Source organism: Salarias fasciatus (assembly GCF_902148845.1).
Source record: "Salarias fasciatus chromosome 7 unlocalized genomic scaffold, fSalaFa1.1 super_scaffold_4, whole genome shotgun sequence".
In the NCBI taxonomy this organism is placed as follows: domain Eukaryota; kingdom Metazoa; phylum Chordata; class Actinopteri; order Blenniiformes; family Blenniidae; genus Salarias; species Salarias fasciatus.
Genome location: NW_021941229.1, coordinates 19,794,212 through 19,816,481, shown reverse-complemented (window position 1 = coordinate 19,816,481; position 22,270 = coordinate 19,794,212). Strand labels below are relative to the sequence as shown.

Here is a 22,270-nt window from a genome sequence, read left to right as displayed (position 1 = left end):
TATTTATTCAAAATTGAGGCGGGAAAACCCTCTAAAGAAACATTTACGTCACATAAATAAATCCTCCACTGAAACAGAGTCAATCTGTTCAAGCTGAAGATCTCAGTTAACTACTGACCTCATCTGGTTTTAAGCTGGCAGTGCAGGTCAAGAACATTCTGCGTTTCCCTGTTCAGTAAAAATACTTCATTAATCTTTGGTATGGGGGGAACGCAGATTTCTGTTAGGATATTTAAAAAAAAAAAAAAGAAAAAGGTAGAGGAGTCAGGGTCCCATGGTTCAGAGGTCATGGACATCTGGGAAAGAGAGAAGCCAGGAAACACATAAGGAAGAAGAACTTTATTTAGTGTTAATATAATAAATATACAAAACTGAAACTGCTCAACATGCTTCTGTAGTGAACCCAGAGTGCATCGTAAAACTACACCGAAAAAAAAAGAAAAAGATTTTGACCAAATATCCAACCATCTGTAAATCGTACAAAATATACAAACATCCCTTAATATATATTTTTCCTTGATAATTCAATCAAAATTTAATCATGAGAGATGTGCATGAGCGACTCATTGGAATTTCCAGTGTGTTTCTACCACGTGATTGTAAAGCCACGGTTTGTCAGAAATGCGCCCGACGGTTCACATTGCCCCACGCCTCGTCTTCATTTCAATCATTTCAGTCTAAAACAACAGCAGCGACGTCAGTGTGATTGATTCTTTCTCAGACAGAATGTCATGCTGCCGTGCATGGAACTGGAATTAAGCGTGCAAACTGCACCGGCGTGAGCGGGGAAAGAAATACAAGTATAGAGAGTTAAACCGAGGCGCGTTGCAGAAGGATCCCAGACTCTGCTCTGCACACAGATTAAGACTTTAAAGGCTAAAATTCCTTCTATGAACATTTGCGCACGACACAAAAGGCCAAACCGGCTTCAGCGCGAGACTCATTCAGACAGAAACCGAAACCTCTCTGCGGCCTGAAAACAAAGAGATGCATTCAAAGACGGTTCAAGCGGTGAAAATACTTCAAATCTGATCGTTTAAAGAAAAAAAAAAAACATTTTACAGGAGTTCAGCGATGATCAACCTACAGTTTTTGGTAAACGACCAAATATACAAGCAGAATAATTCATTATTAACTTCTTGTAGTCAGTTCATCTTTATCTTGTTCTTAAAAGCGGGGACAGCCAGACGCTGCAGGATATGTTCTTTCACAACCTTAATTGAACCTCGTCACGTGAGCTAGTGTGTCCTGAGTAGAAGCTGAGGTAAATCTCCAGCACTGACAAAAGCCGGAAACAACTTACGTACTTTGACCTGTATAAACATGCGTCTGTATGTAGTGGATCGCTCATGGTTTAGCGCCGTTCCGTCACGTCACGCTGAGGAGAAGACACAAAAAGGCAGGCTGTGTGTGGAAACGAAGCAGAACTCGGCTGGTGTGTGTGTGTGTGTGTATACGAGTAAATATGAATGAACTATATTTGCTGAAGAGCAGGAAGGCGATGAGAGATTTTCCTGATATTGACAAAAACAAATAGCTGGATTTAAAGTGCAGCTCGGTGTGATTTTGGGAACAATAAACATGTTTAATTTGATTAGATCCAGCCACAGTTTGGGACTGTCTTTTTTTAAACCGCAGGAATCTGGTGGCGAGGCTCAAGAAAACATCACATAACGCCCGAAAAACAGCAGGATTCATCATTTGGAGATTTTTTTTTTGTGTACTTTTCTAAAACCCAATTTTAACCAAGCAAGAAAAAAAAAAAAAAAAAAAGGTAGAAGGCAAGGAGGCAGTGAAGTGGAATGCACAGCATTCATCTTTAGCAATACAACAATCCTCCACCAGGGGGCAGTAGTGTAAAGTCATGCAGTCCTGCTACACGTGCATGACCTGAGAAGTCGACTTACATTTCTAGTGTAATAAATTAGGATTAAAACGAAGGAGTGGGGATGAGGTTGGGGGATCGAATGAAGGCTCAGACGCAGAAGACTCGACTCGCGCACAAGAAACGCCCGAAGTGGTTTATGGAGCCAGAGACAGACGACCCGCCCGGCTACGTTACAATCCGTCTGCAGCGGGACATGCAGGCCACGTTTAGAAAAGGCACACATTCATGTACTTGGCCAAACTCACACACACACACACAGAAAGTAAGAGGAGCTGAGAGAACGTCCCAGAAGATCGTTTCTGGAGAGGAGGCATGAAGAAAGGCTGGACGGAGAGAGAGAGAGAGAGAGAGAGAGAGAGAGGGTGGGCAAGATCAGATCTGCTCCTTGAAGGATTCCTGCGCGGCCCTGGAGGCGGCGTTCGCGGCGGCCGTCTGGACCGTCTTGTTGGACATGACGCCCGTGGCGAACTCCTGCTGCGCCTTCTCGAAGCTGGCGCCCGTGGTGCGGTACATGGCGTGGACCTGAAGGGGGAAAAACAAAGCAGAAGCTGACACGGGCTGCAAGAGGCCTCGGTTTAGAAAGAAAAGAAAACTCCGTCCCGGGTCCTGACGCAAGGCGTCTACCTTCTTGAACATGATGAGGGACATGACGGCCAGCGAGGTGAAGAGAGCAGCCACCATGATCATGATGATTCCCACCGGGACGCTTCTGTTCAGGGCCGTCAGAGCCGAGATCCACCCGCTGAGGAAGGAGGGAGTGACGGAAACCCACAGAGGGCACATCACCAACGCTGAATTCACTCATTTATGAATCACAATCCTTTCTTAGAGACACTCTGCAGCACCGAACGTGCAAAACTGAACATCAGTTTGATAAAACCGAGTTTGGTTTTTCTATAAAAGCAGATAGTGATGAAAATATTTATATTGTCCATGAAGTGAAACTTTCTGGCATTAAAGGTGAAATCCTCATTCTCCTGAGGTGTGTGTCTTTGGTCCCGTTCTCTCACCTGGCTCCCCAGCCGGAGATGCCGATGCACTGGATGACGTAGATGCCGAACTGACAGATGTAGACGAAGAAGAAAATGAAGAATCTGAAGGAGCTGTCGCTCCTGCGCAAAACAAAAAACAAACAAAACGAAACATCAGGATAGTGTAAAAAAAAAAATAAAAGCTCATTTTCGGATTCGTGCCGGTTCTACCTGAAGGCCCCGTAGAGCGGCCGGTACCAGCAGACGAAGGAACACGGCGTGAAGAGCAGCAGCCAGAGGATGGCGAGGCCGAAGTCCACGCCGCGGGCGGCGTCGATGCAGAACCAGGCCAGGCAGCCGATCAGGTTCGCCAGCAGCGTCCCGGCGTGAACTGAGGAGGGGAAAACGTGCAACAGTCAACAGGTTAAGATTTCAATAAATATTAATAAAAAAAAGCAGCGGGAGCGGGAAAACACAGACGCTTAATATTTCAACATGTAACTCCTTGCAGGAGCGGGAAGTGAACACACGCCGCCGTTTAATTATTCATCGGCGGCACCGTTTGTTCCTGCTGTCCTGACGGCCGCTGTGGTCTCAGGTCAGACTGGAGGGATTTTACACCGCAGGGTGGAATCTAACGTCGGCGTGTGGAGACGTGTGCAGGAGAAAGAGGCAAAAGAGCGAACTTTTGTTTTTGTTTTCCTTAAACATTAATCTGTGGATTAAAAGAAAGAAAGAAAGAAAGAAAAAAAAGCTCCGGTCGTCTAAATTCTGCAATCTTTAAAGGATCATCTGACCGAGTCGCCACATGACTGCGCGGCATGCGTTTGTCATGTGGCTCCTGGATTCCTCTGCAGCTCCTTCATTCATTCATTCCCAGGATCACCGATGAGATTTCACTACAGTGAGCGGTTCCAGAGAAACACTTTTCTGTTTTAACCAGATTCTAACACTTTCTTTTTTCAGACTGTGAGGCTTCAGTTGTCTTTTCAGACAATGGAGAGATTGTTCCGGCAGCGCGAGGCCGACAGACGCTGAAGGAACAGTCTGAAAACCAACATCTCTCACTGTGGAACTCCAATAGTTATGTAAAGCAGGTTAATGCATTTTAGCAGCGACGGCCTTCAGAGGCTGGACGGAAACTGTACATGTAGCCTGTAGAGAAATGCTCTCTGTCTTTAATTATTTAGCAGCAAGTCATTAAAAACCAGCTTAGTTCTGAGGTATGAACACAAAGAGGACTTCACTGCCCGAAGAGTAAATCCATCAGGACGACGACCAAAAAGACCGACATGCTGAAGGCGGGGCTGCATCGAAATGAGCGTTTTATCGCTGATTAATAAATGTCTTCATTTATCAGACTATATATTTTAAGAGTTTTCATAAAATTTGTGGGTTTGATATTTTTCAACAACTTTAGACATATTTAGTTTACATAAATAAATAAATTAATTTACATAAATAAAGTAGTTGAAATTATATTTTCATTCAAGCAATTTTCTAAAAGCATCTAATCTCTCACTGTGCTGTGTTCTCCATTGGTTCCTACTAACATCAGCGTCCGGCGTGAGGCGAGAAAGGAGAGACTCACACATCCAGAGGTAGTACATGATTTTGACCGTCTTCTGGAACTCTACGGGGATGTCCACGGTGATGTCGTGGTAGAAACAGGGGCCCACGGGGAACTGCTCCGGCAGGGGGGGCCAGTTGTTTTTCCTGCCTGGAGGAGGGAAAAACAAAGATCTGAGTTTGCTTCAAAATGTGAATCTCAGTCAACACGGGATTTATACTGAACAGACTACTGCAGGGCTTTTTACTGTGTCCTGAGGTGCATGTGAGTATTTCTCAAGTCAAATACCAAAACAGTCTTCTGCACAAGTCAGCGATAGATTACAGAAAACGTTTTGCAGATGTAGGGAAATAAGCAGTTCTGCCTCAAAGCCGGAGCATCGGTCTGAGTCCGACCGGCCCGCTCACCTCTATCGGGACGCTGAAGGCAGAATCAGGCGTGTTTACCGATTCATACTGTTTCCAATTTGTTGACCACTGCATGTTTACTGTGCACAGGAGGCAAGTTACTATAGTAACACAGTGCAGTCCTGCTATCTGTGGAGCAGCTGTGAACACCGAGATCTCCGCTCTCATGTTTGGAATAAACCCCGTTTTAGCGCGAGATGTTTATGCAGCCACAAAAACTACAAGGGAATACAAATCTACTTGTTGAGTAAATCGATGCAAATTTGTGAAATCATTTCGACTGTGTGAATCAGGTGGGATCCTGACTCTGCTGTTCGCCCGCCTCCTGCTGACCTCCTGAAGCGCTGAGCGACTGCATCTCCCTCTCCCGGCGGTCCAGCTCGGCGGCCTTCTTCTCCAGCTCCTCCTGCCTCTTCAGCAGCTCGGCGGCCGCTCGCGTCTGCTGCTGCACACACCGACAGCAAACGTCATCGCCGCGGTCAGAGCACAGCTTTGCTGACTTTTTTTTTCTTTTCTTAAAATATATTCAGCTCAATAGAAACTTGTTCTTGTTTCTTTTTGCTTCTGGTGTAAATCCAATTCTCCTGCGGGGGCGGCGGCAGCAGCAGCGGGGGGGACAGACATCATAACAACATGTTCCCAGGAGTCTGCCTCACAAATGAGATGCAGCATCACAATTTATTTCCTCCACCGGCCGCGGTTCCTCCCCGCCGCCGTGAGAGCGCTCGGCGGCCGCAGCCTCCTGCAGGGCTGCCTTTCCGAGCTCGCGCTCAGTGTGAAGCCAGCTGCCGTGCTAATACATTTTCTGCCTTCGTTACACCGCCAGAGCCTCTGCTGGAGGAAGCCTGGAGGAAAAAGGCCCGGTGTCGACGCACGGCTACAGTAACATCGGCGTGCCGGCATGAAGACGTGGTCCTGTCTCCGTTTTGTTCCACTCGCTTCTATCAATTCAATGCAATGTCTCATTTCAGCAGAAAATGTCTCAGAATAATCAGCACGCTTCAACTTTTAACCCAGTCGTACCTGAGGCTGGGGCTGAGCCTGCGAGTAGGCCGGAGGCTCCTCTGTGGGCTTCATGATGGCGGGCTGCACGTTGGCCGCAGTGCCCCCGGTCTTCGGCGCCATCCCTGCAGGCGCCTGTGGAGGAAGAGCGCCGGAGAGATTCAACGGTGACCGCAAGAACCGCACGACATAACGCAAATTCACCTTCACTGAATCATCAAGGTTTATCATAAACGCAATGTCGGTCAGTTTAATCTGCGCGCCGTTCCCTGAAACTCACCGGTTTGACCTCTGTGAAGGGATTATACTCCTCTAAGCCCGGGGGAGCCGCAGCTCTCACTTGTGTCACCGACGGATCCTGAAAGAAAAAACAAAAACGGCCCCAGATAAGAAAGTTTGAAGTTTAACTTTGCTCCTGTGAAGTAATCATTACATTTGAGGAGAGCCGTCTCCGTCATGTCTTATTTCTGCATTTCACCCGAGGTCGGCTGCAGAGCCGTCGAGCGTGAAAACCCTCCATTATTCTGCCGGATCAAGGCCAAGCTGCTCTCTTTATTCAAAAAAACGCAACAGGCCTATAATTCAATAGCGGCAAAGACGGGATGATTCCAATAATTTTCACAGGAAGGAGGCTAAAAATAGGCCAGCTCCTGGGCATTAGGAGGCAGCGGGGGGCCGCTCCGACACTTTTGGCAGATGAAGACAGGAATAAAAAGAGACACTGGGTTTTTCTTGAGTGCTGCTGAAGCTTTTAACAAAATGTTTCATTTGCAGATGCAACAGATTTAATCGAACCCGGCTCCCACGAAGGCGCAACGCAAGCACAGAAATGAGACGGAAAACAACCCCGAAACATTTGAACACACACTATAACCTCGCTGCTTGGACTTCTACAGGCTCAAAGCTTCGACGGAAAGTTGAAGGACAGCTACTGAAACGGCCCCTGCTCCTACAGAAGTTAAGCTTCAACTTTAATACACTCTGCTGGCGTAAGACGCTTACCATCAGCTGGCGTCACTGGTTTCATTCAAACTGCTCCTCAAGATCAACATCCAATCTGCATTTTCCTCAAGAGCCACCCGGACGCGGCCTCAGCAGCACCGTCCGCTCCTCGTCTCCGTGAGACTCTTAAATTTCTGAGAGCCTCTCCTCTGCTGCCACACACTTGTCACCAGACCAGGGTCATGAATATTTCAGGGGACGTCATGTTTAAAATTTAATCCTGCTCCGAGTGCGGCGGCCAAACAAACACATGCATATTCACACAGGGGTTCATTGTGAAACACATCTACATTAGAAAACTACCCACGATCCACTTGTTACACGTTACAAACACCTTTTGTGGATTTGTTTCGGTAAACATTTTTCTTCTGAAAAGGCTGGGAGTTAAATCCTTTTCTACACAACTGATCAGAAATGCCTGCTGAGGTGAAGCATGCTTTGACAATATCAATGTATATTCTGAATAATGCACAAAAACAAAGTCTCCATTTCTCATATGTGCTCCCTGTAATGCCTCACACTGCTCAGTTCCTCCTCTTTACCTTCCATTAGCGACGGATCGTGTGATATGAATGTTTGATTTGGCACAAATGTTACGCCGGATGTTGTTCCTGATGAAACCTGAGCTGCTGGGCCCTGCAGTGGCGATAAATTGGCAATAATCAAGTCAGACAAGCTCGACTCCAAAACCTTTGGGCCCACCACTGCCTGTACATATACACTATGTTTGACTTGTTAACCTTTAGCCATTACTTAACTGCATGTGAGCAGTGAATGCTGCGCCTGCTCTGCCTAAAACAATCATTGGTGTTCATGAGAAAGACAGACCATCTTGGAACCAGTTGGGCTGATGGGTAGGATGTTATTTTCAATGCAGGTTAAGATTTGAAGCTGTACGAAGACCTAGTTTCACTCAGTGTTTTTTCGCCTGAGGCTGTAAGAAGTACCTGTCACTCCTGTTTCAATGTCACCAGTCCAATAGTTCTATTGTCCTTAATGTGTCAATAAAGAATGTGCAGCGGCAGAGTTATTAATGCCACGTTTTAAAATTCTAAAGACCAATTTGATTCCGTTTCTAAGTGCTTTCTATTACATTTCCTAATCTGATTAACCCGTGAACGCTCACAGTGTGATATCTACACTTCCTTACAGAGATTTTAATTCAACAACAGAGGGAGACTAATTTTGGCAAGTAGCACACATCCTGAAAAATGGGGACAAAACAGAATGAACAATCTGAGACATGACTGGAAGTGATGAAAACGGGCAGGAAAAGGGGCCAGCGGGGCGCCACATGTCGCCATATGATTTCATCAACTATTGACGAATAGCTCGGAGATCCCGGCCATCCTCAGGCGAGGCAACGCCGGGAAAGAAAGGGCAGAAAAATGGCAGAACAGCAGGGGTTCACTACTCATGTCAGTATGTTAATGAGACTGCATGAATAATTCACTCATCCTGAGTCTGTACAGTCAAACTCAGCCATCAGCATCTCAACAAGTCCCTGCAAGAAATTCAAAGCAACTGCAGCCTTTATTTTCTCACCACATGGCCATGATCAAAAACTTTCAATCCAACCATATCCTGATTAAATTCTAAAATGAGATAAATGAATCAGCGCTATGTGGATCATTTTAAATTAGATAACATATATATTCATCAAGTTTACATCAGCAAAACTACATTTTGATTAAGACTCGATCACATCCCACCATCTAAATATACTTTCTTGCAACTTTAAACACATCAGGTCCAAGAAGGTGCAGCAACATGTTGCTGCAACCAGGTGCGCCACAAAATGATTAAATATTTACAATATTGGAAAATCTCATCAGGACAATCAACACTGAACTGTTCAAGAAAGTCGATGCTTGTGAGTAAAGGGAGCAGAGAGAGAGCAGACATGTTTTATCAATCTGCTGGAGAGATTTGTTATTATCAGGAAGGTCAGCACAACTTTTTACACAGCTGACTGTCAAACTGAGCCAACTTGAAGCCAAGAGTGCTTATAAACGCATAGTGAAGCATTTGGCAGATCAATATCTACACAGCCCGGTGACAGTATCTCCACAGGGACGAAGTATTTCCAGAGTTTTGTGGACAGCGTTGTTGTTGATGTGGAGAGAGTGCAGCTGGGAAGCTAATGTGGCTAACTTAGCAAAGCTAACGTTACCTGAAACGGGTTGCTTGCGTTCGGGTCAGCGAACGGGTTGCTGTCGAAATCTGACATTCTCCTTCAGAGGACGACTCGAGCTGACTCCGTGTCAATGTGTGTCGGAGGAGACAAGCGCAAATAAACTTTTGTGAGGGTAATTAAAAGACGAAGAAAGCGCCGGAATAGCTGACGCTGTCGGAGGTGAAGTCAGGTGTCGCCTGTTCGGAGACGGTATCCGGGTGGTGATTGGACGCCAGCAGCAGATCCCTGCGGATCCGCTGTGACGTGACGTGAAGCTAGGCGGAAGTGATAAACGTCACGTCCTGTGGTTAAAGAGAACCAAAACTCTGGACTGATTGTGATCACATGATGGACTTGGAAGTTATCAGTTTCGGAGAGGGTGGCCACATTTAATCTTTACTGAATCAGTAAAGTAAAAAAAAAAAACTTTTAAACATTATGTCACACCTTTCAAATTATGATCTTTTAGCTTTGGCAATGTGTCCCTTACATAAGATTTAGCGTCTCTGTTCTTTTTTTTTTTTTTTTTTTTTTTAGGCAGGAGTTTTAATTTGCAACCCAATTCAATTCATTCTGTGTACCACATTTAGTTTTGGCTTTTTTTTTTTCTCAGTCCCGAGGATTTGTTATTTTTTGTTTGCAGAGCTTCATAGGAGCACAGCTGTCCTCTGACATTTGTTACACAGATGTTTTTGCAGGGTCACAACATATAGCCTACAGTATCACCTCTGACAAGTCACATTCAGAACAGAAGTTGCTCTCAAACAAACAGTACAGATCCACTAAGGCCCACATCACAAGATTTTTTCAACAACTTATACCAAGTGCAATACAGGTACTGAACACATATCTATCATATATACCATGAGTGTTTAGTCAGTGTAAACAGCATTATATTTATATCCACCATTTTTTTCTTTGTTTGCTTACTCCTCTTACTGTATGTCACACTATTGTCTCCTTTGTAAATATATAGAATTTATATATTTCTAGATTTTATATTTTGTCCTATTCCCATACTTGCACTTTACACCATAAAGAGTCAACTTTGTATTTCGTTTTACGTGTATATGACAAGTAATAAAAGTATTCCATTCCATCCCATTCTATTCTATTCCATCTATCTTTATCTTTTTAAAGAATGTTTGTCCTTATAATTTATTTTATGGCTCTGAATCACTTTCGAGTGATTATATTTTTTTAATTAATATTTAAATATTCACACACTTTATACACTTTAATGCTGTTTATTTGCTGTTGGGAATTAGCTTCTACAGAGCACAATTTAAAATAAATTATTATTTATTTTCTTCATTGGCGTGTGGAGTTACACAGATATACATATATAGATTTGATAGTTTGTTGATCGATATTTAATTTTTTTGCCTGCAATCAATCACCTTCAGTGAACACATGCTCTGCCGCTCTTCAGCTCTGAAATCTTGGTGCTTGATGAGAATATTACTGCAGAAATTGATTATGTCCATTGTGTAAGTCCAGCAGCGGGTTCTATCTGCTGTATGTCTGCAGCGGCGCGGCAGAGGCTCCGTCATGTGACACCGACTTGTCCAACTCACACTTCCGCTGCTGCGTGTGAAAAAGTTGGTGAAATCTGGAAGAAGTTTTTGCTCCGCCGCAGCCCGAAAACGCCACGTAACCCCGGCGCCCCGGTACGTTTATGAGCGGTATCAACCCCGCGCGCAGAGCAACGGTGACTTTTTTGCCGGCGGAGAGCGGAGCATGTCGTCCGGAGCTCTTTACAACGACCAGGGAGGAGCGGAGGCTGCGGTGGAAGCGGGGCAGGAGAGCACCCCGACCTCCTCCAACACCGGAGCCGCCTTCAGACTCTTCAGCGCCGACTTTAAAAAGTAAGTCAGCTCGGTGTTTCTACCCCCGCACCCGTGGTGCGGCTTGACGGGGACTTCATGTGGAGGAGTCCCGGTGTGGCCGACTTGACCCGAGGCCAGCATCCACGCACCAGGCGGTGATGGCGAATGACGATTAGCTGCACGAAAGTCACTAACGAGCGACTTTCTGGGAGAAAATAATCCGTCTTTCATATTAGAACCTACTTTTATAGTTCATACGAATTCATATTCATTCAATTCATTCATACACGCCAAAATGCAGTTACCTAGCACGGGCGTGTTGTAAATAAACTGGGCCTCTGGGCTCAGAGCTGGGAGAGCCCCCCCGGTCTGACACACTCTGGTTACATTCATTCACAATGCAGTCAAAAGCGGACCAAATCCGGCTTTATAGATCATTAATAGATGTAATCTATGGATGAATTTAGTGTCAAAAGAAGAAAACCATCAACATTTTTGCACAATTCGTAGGTTTTGAAACATTGTACTTGAAATAGATTGTGTAATCAGAACAATTTAAAGAGTTAAATGGCACCATCTTTATCAAATTAGCTTGTTAGCAGTAGTCATTCCATTTAAATAATACACAGATATTCAGGTTGATGTGCTTTGTGCATTGATCCCACAGAGTGATCATGTCAGTTTTCCTGTGACATTTCATCCTAGTTGACAGTCCTGAGAAAACATTATCGGTTCATTTCCTACAGTGCTGTGGACTGCTATCGGACGCCCCTGTAGCACCAACTAGTGGTGGCGCGGGCACTTCATAGTTGTGCACTGCCTTATACATGTATAAAACAGGATTTATTTTGGTTTCGACAAGTGAATCAATTGATACGAGTATTTAGTAAGTAAACACCCTTGGGGAAATGATTGCATTCTGTACAGTGGCTGCTCCTGCATCACATGCTCCTTGTGGGCCAGGGGGGGAAAAATGCATTTAATTGAACTGAAATTAGAGACCCACATTAATCCTTCTCATTGAATCTTTGTATTTATTTCTTCTTAGTTCAGTCATTTTATGTCAGTCTGAACACCTTTTATTCTAAATTTGCTTATTGCTGTGCAACTCATAGTGTCATTTAACACCTCTTTGATCGTACAGTTATCTCTCTTTGCAGTTGTTTGTTGTTGCTTGTGCAGTCTGGTGGCATCTCTTTGTGCTTTTGTGACCTTTTTATCTGTTTTTGTAATTGTTTTATTCTTGTGTTGACATTGTACTTCTTGTACTTTGTGGAGTATTGGTTTGCATTTTTTTTTGTCTCTGAGGATTATTTTTGTTCAACTTTCTGTCATTTTAAACCTCTGTCTGTCACCTCCATATAGACATGCTTCAAATTTGTGGTTTTTGTGATTTGCCTCACTTTTTTTAATTTTAAATTTTGTTTCTTTTAAGTGTTCTTTCAGTATTTTGTGCGTTGGATTCATCGGTGTGTGCTATTGTGGTAACTGCTTCCTGGGATGGTTCTTTATTCCAAATTTTAATCAGTTGCGACTGTGGTGTGTTTACATGTTGTGATTGTTTTGAAATATCCATTTGACACACACACACACACACACACACACACACACAAATTTTAACTATTAACGTTAGATCAGCACGAGTGACCATTGAAAATGTTACTGTGTGCCTTTATTAAAGAAGCTTAAAGAACAGATTTTCTTGTTCAGGTGAGCAGGAGGATTCTTTTGTGTCTGTCATTGCTGCATGTTCCTTAACATTTTGATCGAATATGAAAAATAAAACCTTGAACTATAACAATGTATGGCTTCAGCTATAAACCCTTCAGCAGGTGTCAATCTGTGTTTCTCAGCTGAGAAGTAAATACAGACTTTTCTAGCGGTCGCATTTCACACAATTCTCACAATCATATTTTCAATTTTAACTTCTCAGACTGTTTCATCACAATTTTTGTTGTTTTCAAACCGAAACTTGACTGCCAGCATGTTTTGTTCGTCATGTTTTTTCAAAGCCTGCCACTAGAGGGCAGTCCAGTCATTAGTGAAACGCTTGCATTTCCTTGTAAAGTCAATGACCCTGCATCTCAGCTGCTCTGGCTTCATGCTGTTGGAGTGATGCCCTCAGAAGTTGTTGGTTTCTTCATCTGGTGGATCACTGAGTGCAGGTTTATTATCTGTAGTGATAATAAGCAGAAACAGAAGTGCAAGCTTTCCGAGTTGAGTATTTGCACAAGTAAAGGTGATAGTTTCTGTGTGTTCGGCGACACTATTGAGAGACAGTAATGAAATGATGTCCCTGAAAAAACTATACACTCTGAAAGACATCTTCTTCATCACTGAGCTCTTTGTCGGGCATTCAGCAGCAGAGCACAGAAACATGTGACCACTTTCTCATCTCTGACCCAAGATGCTTTTATTTACAAGATCAAGAATGATTCCGAATTAAAAAAAAAAAATGGTGTCGTTTTATTTCCGGGTACTGTTGTTGTAGGTTTGGTTATTTGGGGTCTGGTACTGTTGCTTCACAGACAGCTGGCATGTTTCTCTAGTTTGTCCAGAGACAGGCTCAGGTATGTCGGCAGGCATGCAGACAGATTAGACCGGCAAGCTAACGTACAAACTCCTCCCCCCCCCCCCCCCCCTTACTAGGGTTTCTGAGTCTTAAGCTTCGAACAGACATTTTTTTTCTGTATTATGAAATTCCTGAGAAATAAAATGCTCATTCAGGAGGTTATCATAACTCATCAGTTCATGAGTTCATTTAAATGGTGCCTGTGGCAAAAACGCTGGTTGGTTTCTTGGCAGTGTTTGACTACAGATCAGTCTGTTACCGCAGTGAGCGCTGTATACTGATCTCTCCACAGTTCATTTCCATTCAGCTGTATGCAGTTATATTTGGACTAATATGTTTTAATATCATTTAGAATTTTTAGCTCTGGATGCTCTAAAAATTTTTTTTAGATAATTTGCAAATGCGACAAAAGTAAAGCAAATGACAATGAAGATCTGTGAAAACTTGAACAGATGTTTCGTCTTCTTAAAATCTGATTTGAAATCTCTGAAATCGTACCGATGAAATAAGTGAAATATATTTAGTCTTCATACATTAAATGAGATGGATACACGTGTGGCTCCTTTGTGATAAATATTTATTAGAAAACTGCCATGTGTGTATTATAATACATTCAATCTCAGCAGTGATGGAAAGAAGGTTTGAGAATCTCATAATAAGCCAGACAGGGTGGAGATATTTACCTTTTTGATGAGTTTAGGCCCCGAGTTCATCAAAGACCAAGTAAAAGAAATTAGGTGCCAAAACCAAAGGTAAAGGGGGCATCGCTGCGTCAGAATGTGCAAGCGCGCGCACACACACACACACACACACACACACACACACACACACACACACACACACACACACACAGATGAGTTTGAAATGGGAACTAAGCTCAACACTTTTCACATGACAGTGACCTGGAAATCGACCACAGTTATGATTCAGTGGTGTTGCTCGGTCATTTACTCCCAGGAAAAGGCGGAGGACTCGGATTTCTGTGGTTTCATAATCCTTCAGTCCAATCCGCTCGGCTCTTCAGGGGTATTTCCTGACATTCAGCTCGGCGCTGTTATCTTTGATGGCGGCCTGGGCGGCCGGCCTCTCGGGCCGGGCTTGGCAGGGTCTGTGCTCTCGGCGGTGTCAGGCTGGAGTCGGGTATTGTGCCGTGGTGGTGTTGAAAAGTAGCCCGGTGTTTACCCACCACTGTAGATAAGGCCCTCCTTTTTCCCCTAGAGGGAAGTGACCGGAGTCGCAGAAGGGCAGAGTCACACACACACACACACATACTCACACACACACACACACACACACAGCCAGGAGACAGGTGGGACTTTTCCTACCAAAGGCCACATGTTGGGGAAGAACGCTGCAGCGACCCAGAAACAGCCGAGCGGCCGTGATAAAAAGGAGATATTACAAAAGCGAGGCATAAGGATGGCTGGCCATTAGTGAGCTGACGGGGCATCTTGTGACTTTTTTTTTTTTTTTGCCCTCCAGAAGAGGAAGGAAAGTGGTCACTGACGGTCCCGAAGCCGGCGGAGCCTGTGCTGTTTTTCCACGGCTCTCGGCTCTGCCGTTTACGGACAAGGCAAGAGGTCAGCAGCAAATAGAACCAAGCGACTCTTCTGGAGGAAAGTGATTACCCAGCCAGGTTCTCTTCGGCTTTTTGAGAAACGGGGGAAACAGCCTGGCCTGGGATCCCGTCCAGGATGGATGTTGGGATCGCGTCTTTGCGCTCGGAGGCGGTGTTGGCCATGAAAACGGCGCTGGTTTCTGCGGACGCCTTACAGCTCACCCTGAAGCCCGAGCCCAGTCAGGAGGAGCAGGCCCTCACTCGCCACTCCAGCAGCAAGTCCAGAGAGGCACAGAAAGACCGGTACAGTACAGGGCAGGATATAACATGTCAGGGATGCAGGGGGGAAGGAACTAGAAACACATCTGGCTGTAGAACTTCAGAAAGGCCTATTTTACATTTTGGGAGGGGGGGCTGTATTTAAATTTAGTGTATCTGTTGTTTATATTTTTTTAGAGTGATACTTTTGGTTGTGTTACTGTGGTGATATCAGGTCATCAATATTTTGTCTTTCATATAAAATGTGTAATTCACGGTCTTCTTTTCTTTATAGTTAGTGCTACCATGTGGGACAGCTAAAAAATGGTAGTTCAAGGTGGTTGACAGGTTACAAGATTGATGTATTTATTTTTTAGCATTGGAATGTAATTCAGACTAATTGCTTTTTTGGTGACACAGATCATTTTTCTGCCAAACTACCGGTAATATCTGGTATGAAGTAGTATGAATATTTGAATAAAGTCCATATTTTCATTCCCTGTCATTTGGCTTGTCTTAAAAAATCGAGGTTAGACTTCCAGAACGGAATGTTTGGGTTGTGCTCCTTTATTTACTGTTTTCAGATCTGTAATATTGACCAAGAAACCGACCACAGTTCATTTCAGTTGTTTTGATTATTTCATAATGGAGAAACACACTGTGCAGCGCTGGACTCAACATTAACGTTTGAATCAAATCTTTTGTACTTTAGACTGTCTGCGTTTCATTTCTTCGTTTTTGAAATAATCAAGACCTTCATCCTGATGGAAACGTACAGACCTGCTCAGTGTCAGAGTAACGGCATCTGAAGACGATACTATCCAAAAAAACCCGCTGTAAATCCCAGTGAAAAGTCTGCAGAAGTCCAGATTAGCTGGAAACATAAGAACCTCTGTGGATTTTCAGTAGTTGTTGAGATATTTCAGTTGAAGTGGAGCCTCTGCATGGAACAAACATCCTGTTGTGGAGGTTTTACAGCCGCACTGTGGACGAGCGTCAATAGAGGAACGAATTGTCATGTGAAAAGTTTTAGGAGGAATTGCTGCGACGCTGTCGCGCCGTGAAGAACGGCACTGTTGCTGTTTGCTTGTCTGCATTGTCCGTGGGCGGACCAGCAGGGAGCCCGTGTGACACTGAAATCTCCGACACAGCTGTTTTGTGCGTTGAGCTTTCTCACTACCTTTGACCTCGTGAACGGCGCTCACCTCTTCTTCCGTTTGCAGGAATGAAGACCTCAAAGAGATGCTGGAGAGCAGCAAGGAGTCGCTCAAACTGGAGGCCATGAAGAGGGTTGTTGGCGTAAGTACGTTTTATTAAATGGCAAAATTCATGCGTAGTTCTTCCTGATGTTTGATTTTTTTTGTTTTTATTTCTCCCCTCCAGCTAATTGCCAAAGGAAAGAACGCCTCCGAGTTGTTTCCTGCCGTTGTGAAGAACGTTGCGAGCAAGAACATCGAGGTATGACGCTGCTGGGAAATCGCAGCTGCTGTCATCCTCACCGCTGCTGGCTGCGATGATTAATTTTATTCTCGTGTGACCAAACACGTGTGTTCACTGAATACCACATGGGAAAAAAAATAAAAAGAAGCTTCCTCTCAGTAAAAAAAACAGCTGGATCATGTGGCTTTATATAAAAGAGTTTCCTTAATTTAGTTTGGGATTATCTGCTTGAACTTAAAGTGTTTCATACTGTACAACACATGAATGAAGGACTTGGGTTCAGCGTAGTGAGAATAATGAGAAAATGTCATTAAATTCAAAACGTCTTGAGCTGCTTGGGTTGATTTCGGTGTTTTCCTCTAAATCCTGTGTGACCCTGGACTTCACTTCAATTTGTGTTTCCCTTCAAACTTCAATCCTGATCATTTGACTTTTACACACAATTTATTTCTTATGACTTCGTCTCGCTGTCATTAGTTCATAGATTTGGCTTTTCTCAAGCCATACATGCAGATCGAGAAGCTCAGAAGCTCCTTTGAAGTACTTCTTTCCCATCAGTCTGAAGCGGCACGGCGAGATCTGCCGCCGTTCCTCATCAAGCGCAGCAGCGTCAAAATAGCATGAAGCACAATGAGCCCGCGTAAACACGCTTTCAGCCCGGCGCCGCATGAGCCATGACAGACTCATGCACAGCCTGTTCCAGCGAGTGACCGAACAGCAGCCGAAGACGGGCTCCCACGGCCCGGAGCCTGTGAATATTGATCAGCGGCAGCAGAATAATCGGGTACCGTGAGGGGCGGCGTGCGAGCGGGGGGCCTGAGGCCGGGCGCCGCGTGCGAGCCATGCAGCTGGAGAAGCTCGTGGCAGGGTAGGGGAGCAGGTGGGTGGATGTAATTGGCAGAAGAGAGCCCACAGTCACATCTCCTCTCCGCCGCCTCACACACACCAGCTGCTAAGGTAGTGTGAGGTCTTGGTCTGTTTTCTTGCTCTGTCTTCCACTCGCCTCTCAGCTGCAGTGGATTTGGCTAAAAATGGCCTCTCTTTTTTTTTTTTTCTCCTCCGGCCTCGTCAATGCGAGTTGCTGCCGATTGCCCCTCTAATTAGACCACCAGCGTAACGGCACTGGAGCTCGCTCGTTTATAGACAGTGCTGCGTGATTTGAAATCATGGCTTTTTATTTTCGTTTGATCATTTCTGGACTCCAGTTTTAATGGCGCATACCGCACACAGCAGAGTGCATGCTCTCACTGATTTGTTCCCTTGAGCAATGAGAGAAATTATTAACAAAAACAAAATAAAAGCCTGTTTAGTGCTGATCAGTTTCCCTCATGCCTGCTTAGTGGGTCAAATATGAAGCTGGTGGTGTGCTTTGTGGCCATAGAAACCAGATCCTTGAGGGCAGATGGGTCGTATCTCCTCTTTATTGTGAGTAATGCCATTAATTCCCACAGTAATGACAATAACCATGATTGAGAACTGTGGCGCTCTCCTGCCGCTCAATACCGGCTACATTAGAACGCATGGCGCTGATTACTGGCTAAAGCTCTCAGCGATTGTACCCAAAATGTAACCTTACATTTGACCTCGAGCTCAAATGAACTCAGAAATGAAATCATAAATAGTTCCTGAGGTAAATCGTCGCTTTTACCAACCCAATTATTCTTCATTTTCTCTGTGAATCCGCAGACTCTGCTCAGTTTTTTTTCTTTCTTTCTTCTTTGCTAATAGCTGATGTGAATCAGCAGACAGACCGCCGACCTTTGATCCCCAGTTAAACTTCTCTGAAAGGAGGACAAATGTTGTCTCAGACTTTCCTGTGAGAACAGAGGAGAGAGAGAGAGGATAGTGTGTGCAGATCATTCAGTAGCAATTTTTAAATAGAAACAATAATAAAATGCATGACCTCGCTGCTCTGCCTGAAACAACAAGGTTCACATCGGCCTCGTAGAATCGACACAGGAAAAGTTTCGTCCCTTTTTTTTTTTTTTTTTTTTCCAAAGCCCCTTGAAACAATAAACTTACGTTTCCCGACAGAAGAATCTGAAGCGAAGCCCTCCCTGTTGTTTTGAGCATTATTGTTCATTTCGTGTTACTTTTATAGAGCGTATGAAACAAAGAAAACCTAGCAGGTCCTCTCGTATAAAGCTTCTTAGGGTTTTTGAACACAGCTGGTTTGCTGAACTGTTTCCACTCGTATTGGCTTGAGTTTTGTTTTTCCAGCTCTTTGATGGGTTTTTTTTTTTTTTTTTTTTTCCCTTTGCAGCTTAAGAAGCTGGTGTATGTGTACCTGGTGAGGTATGCAGAGGAGCAGCAGGACCTGGCTTTGCTCTCCATCAGCACCTTCCAGCGGGCCCTGAAGGTACCTCGGCTCTGATCCCTCTGATTCTGATCATTTTTTGCAAACAATCACAAAACTGTTATGATTTATGCTCAAACAACAGAAAATAAGTCATACTGCTAGATCTCAACTAAGTGTTGTAATATTTTGAAGCTGTTTTTGAAGCCAATTTGTACCCGATATCCTTTTAATCAGTAATCACAATCAGTCTTTCTCACTTAAACTCTTTTCTCCGTGCGGCAGGACCCAAACCAGTTAATCCGGGCGAGCGCGCTGAGGGTTCTGTCCAGTATCCGCGTCCCGATCATCGTCCCCATCATGATGTTGGCCATCAAGGAGGCCGCGGCCGACCTGTCCCCCTACGTCAGGAAGACCTCCGCCCACGCCATCCAAAAGCTCTACAGGTGAGACGGGAACACCGGCTTATAGAAGCCACAGCGTGAAACCAACTGAAGTCAAGTTGTCTGTTCCTACCGGTTGATGATTCCTGAACGCTGGATTGTTCAGTCACTGTTGGGTTATGTTGATTTTAAAGTCCTCGCCCTGCAGTTATCTTCCTTTTATCAGTGGAGTCTTTTTCAGACTGCGCTCATAAAGGAATGGCTGAGTGGTTTTACTGTATGTCTGGATGGACTTTAAGAGAAATTTTACATGCTTGATTTAGATGTTCAGTGTTCTGTATCACCTTGAATGCGCAACTATTATTTTAATTCCCTTCATTTTTTTTAAGTTTATTGGTGGAATAATTTACATTCTTGAAGCGCTCTTACATTGTTGGTTCAAATATGTTGAATTCCCCACTATTGCGATCACTGTAGTTTCTGTTGTACACCTGTAGTGTGGAATGTGAGCTGATCAGTATTTGTTTTTTTGCCTTCTGACTCGACAGTAGATCCACAGACACCTGCGTTAGTTTCTAAACAATGACTACAATTTCACTTTTTAATTTAGTGTACATAACTGTCTTTGATTTTCTGCACTGGTGTTTATAACAATACGGATTGATTATTATCAAAGTGGAGCAGGAAATATTCCTTTGTGCGGCTTTAACTAATGATCGTCTCTATATGCTGAATTGTTTTCTGTGTGAAATGTTAGGTTTAATCCTGTTGATTATTGAAACTGTGCACCTTTTCTAACTCTCATTTGAGTTGAAAACAATGTTCTTGGCCTCTGAGGAGTTAATAGGAAGTTATGGAAAAGCTTTGAATATGTAATCCAAAACCTGCAGACCTGTTCCAGCGGCACTTTTCACATTGCTATAAATGCCTCTCACCATGAAACTGTCGAACTGCTCATTGGATTAGTGTTGTAGTGAAGGTAGGAGTCTGACTTTGTTAAACTGCATAAAGTAACTGGTATATTTGCTCTTTAATCTACAAAGTCATTAACAATATATGTCGCATTATGAAAAGTATTGGAGTTTCATGAGTTTCGATTCATAGATTTTTTTTCCCAGTTATTGCAGCATTTAGCAAGTTACTGAAAATTAATACTTGACTACACTTATTAGTTATACCTTTTAAAAAAATAGTGCTATAATTTAATAGTTACCAAAAATAGCAGGAAAATTAGCATTTCCATTACTTTTATTAGTCCCCATCAATCAGGCCTGTCTTGGTTGTGCACACACAGGTGTGTTATCGTCATGTTGCTGTGACATTTTAGCTGAGCTGTCAGCAACGTGTGTGTCAGCCTGACAGATTCACTCATTAAAGTTAAAGCTAAATTACTGAGATTAGTTGTAGGAAGACACTCTTTCAGATAAACTGCCAACGTGCAGACAGCATCTATCACACTGAGCTAATGCTGACTCCCTTCAAGGTGTTAATATGTCACTGCTGAGGATACGAGCTAATGCTAATGTTCCCCGCTGGTTTACACCTTTCATCAGGATGGTTCGTGGTTGAATGGCATTTCGTTGCTGACGTTGTTTTGAATCCTTTTGTCTGTAGCCTGGACCCAGAACAGAAGGAACAGCTGATCGAAGTGATTGAGAAGCTCCTGAAAGACAAGAGCACAGTAAGTACACCCAACCAGCAGCTCTACATACAGTACCGCTTCTGCAAACGGATCGCCACTGGAGGGCGCCGCAGCCAAGCGGTTCTCCTCCACCCCTCCATCCCACAGCTCATTCGGCAATGCCATGGTTTGTTAACACCCACTTAAACCCCCACATCTTCAGATGCTCCTTGTTAAGTGTCCATTTGGAAGGAATTTTCGCACTGATGCTAGTGTCAGCTTAATTTTCTCAAAGGCCAACCTCTTCTCTTTTTTTTTTTTTTTTTTTTCCCCCCCAGAATGGGCCATAAATGAGCTGGATTCTCAAATTCTGTGTTTAGGCCGGTCACAGACACAATGCAGACAGCCCATTAGAAGTCAGCAGGCGGCGCATTAATTCGGGGGAGGTCACAGCGAATACTAAGGCTGCTTAAATGCCACGCTCAGATATGTAGACACTGGCTGGAGAACGCAGTGCGCCGTGTTTGTACGCGCGACTCGTGCAGTTTGTCGCGATTATCAATCAATCAATCAATCAATTTATTTTTGTATAGCCCAGTATCACAACAACAGTTGCCTCAGAGGGCTTCAAGATGTTACATTTGTCGGTAAAAGTAAAAACAGTGAATAAGCATAATGGTAATATGTCAATATTTACAGTAACGAGACAGAACGAAGCAACCACCGCCTTCGACCCTCACATCCGGCAAGAAAAAACTCCAAAAACCCAGTGGGAAAAGAAGAAATCTTGGGGAGAACCACAGTATGGAGGGATCCCTCTCCCAGGGACGGACAGCTTTGGCAACAGCTAGCATGAGACAATAAGAAGTAAAGCCTAGGACTATGTTGAGGACAGTCCGTTGGACGGTCCAGCACAAGAACCACGGATCCCAGCAGTAGAACCGAAGCCAGTCCACGGGCAGGACCGACAGGGGTGTCCTCCCGGTCCGGACGGAGCTTGTTCATAGGCCTTCGTAATAGTGGAGTCAGCAACTGAAACTGGAGAAGACTCCCCCTCGAAGGGGGGGACAACAGGTGAAAAGCAATGAACGGACTAAAGGGAATAACATTCAGACATTAGAGGAGGACAGGGCTCAGTGCACCGTACTTCCCACAGCATTCTAGCTCCTGGGGCAGCTTTGTGGATACTTAACTGTTTAAACTAGTATTTAGTTAGTATAGTTTAGTTTAGTTTAATTTAGTTTGGTTTAGTTTAATTTTGTTTAGTGTAATTTGGTTTGGTTTGGTTTAATTTAAT

General features: G+C 44.1%; 2 protein-coding genes across 4 annotated transcripts in view; one reads left to right on the top strand and one right to left on the bottom strand.

The window, feature by feature from the left end:
• Window positions 1–327: 327 nt before the first annotated feature.
• LOC115383097 (secretory carrier-associated membrane protein 1) lies at window positions 328–9,239 on the bottom strand. Of its 2 annotated transcripts, none has more exons than XM_030085142.1 (9): window positions 9,014–9,239; window positions 6,119–6,196; window positions 5,860–5,973; window positions 5,170–5,281; window positions 4,451–4,579; window positions 3,091–3,250; window positions 2,899–3,000; window positions 2,513–2,630; window positions 328–2,410 (listed from the first exon to the last, which is right to left on the bottom strand). In XM_030085142.1, exons 1-9 carry the CDS (start codon window positions 9,068–9,070, stop codon window positions 2,261–2,263), a joined length of 1,020 nt encoding a protein of 339 aa, XP_029941002.1. In that variant the 5' UTR covers window positions 9,071–9,239; the 3' UTR covers window positions 328–2,260. The 2 variants fall into 2 exon arrangements, with proteins under 2 accessions (XP_029941002.1, XP_029941003.1); XM_030085143.1 differs by having other exon boundaries at window positions 5,170–5,278.
• Window positions 9,240–10,584: 1,345 nt separating this feature from the next.
• The window catches only part of ap3b1a (adaptor related protein complex 3 subunit beta 1a), a 51,086-nt gene continuing 39,400 nt past the window's right edge, over window positions 10,585–22,270 (top strand). Inside the window, exons 1-6 of one of the 2 annotated variants that reach the window (XM_030084950.1) lie at window positions 10,585–10,884; window positions 16,457–16,532; window positions 16,617–16,691; window positions 18,937–19,032; window positions 19,255–19,415; window positions 20,967–21,033. In XM_030084950.1, the coding sequence (XP_029940810.1) occupies window positions 10,757–10,884; window positions 16,457–16,532; window positions 16,617–16,691; window positions 18,937–19,032; window positions 19,255–19,415; window positions 20,967–21,033 (603 nt within the window). In that variant the 5' untranslated portion in view covers window positions 10,585–10,756. Of the gene's footprint in view, window positions 10,885–14,748; window positions 15,279–16,456; window positions 16,533–16,616; window positions 16,692–18,936; window positions 19,033–19,254; window positions 19,416–20,966; window positions 21,034–22,270 lie in introns of those variants that run through there. The other variant, XM_030084949.1, reaches the window with a different exon arrangement.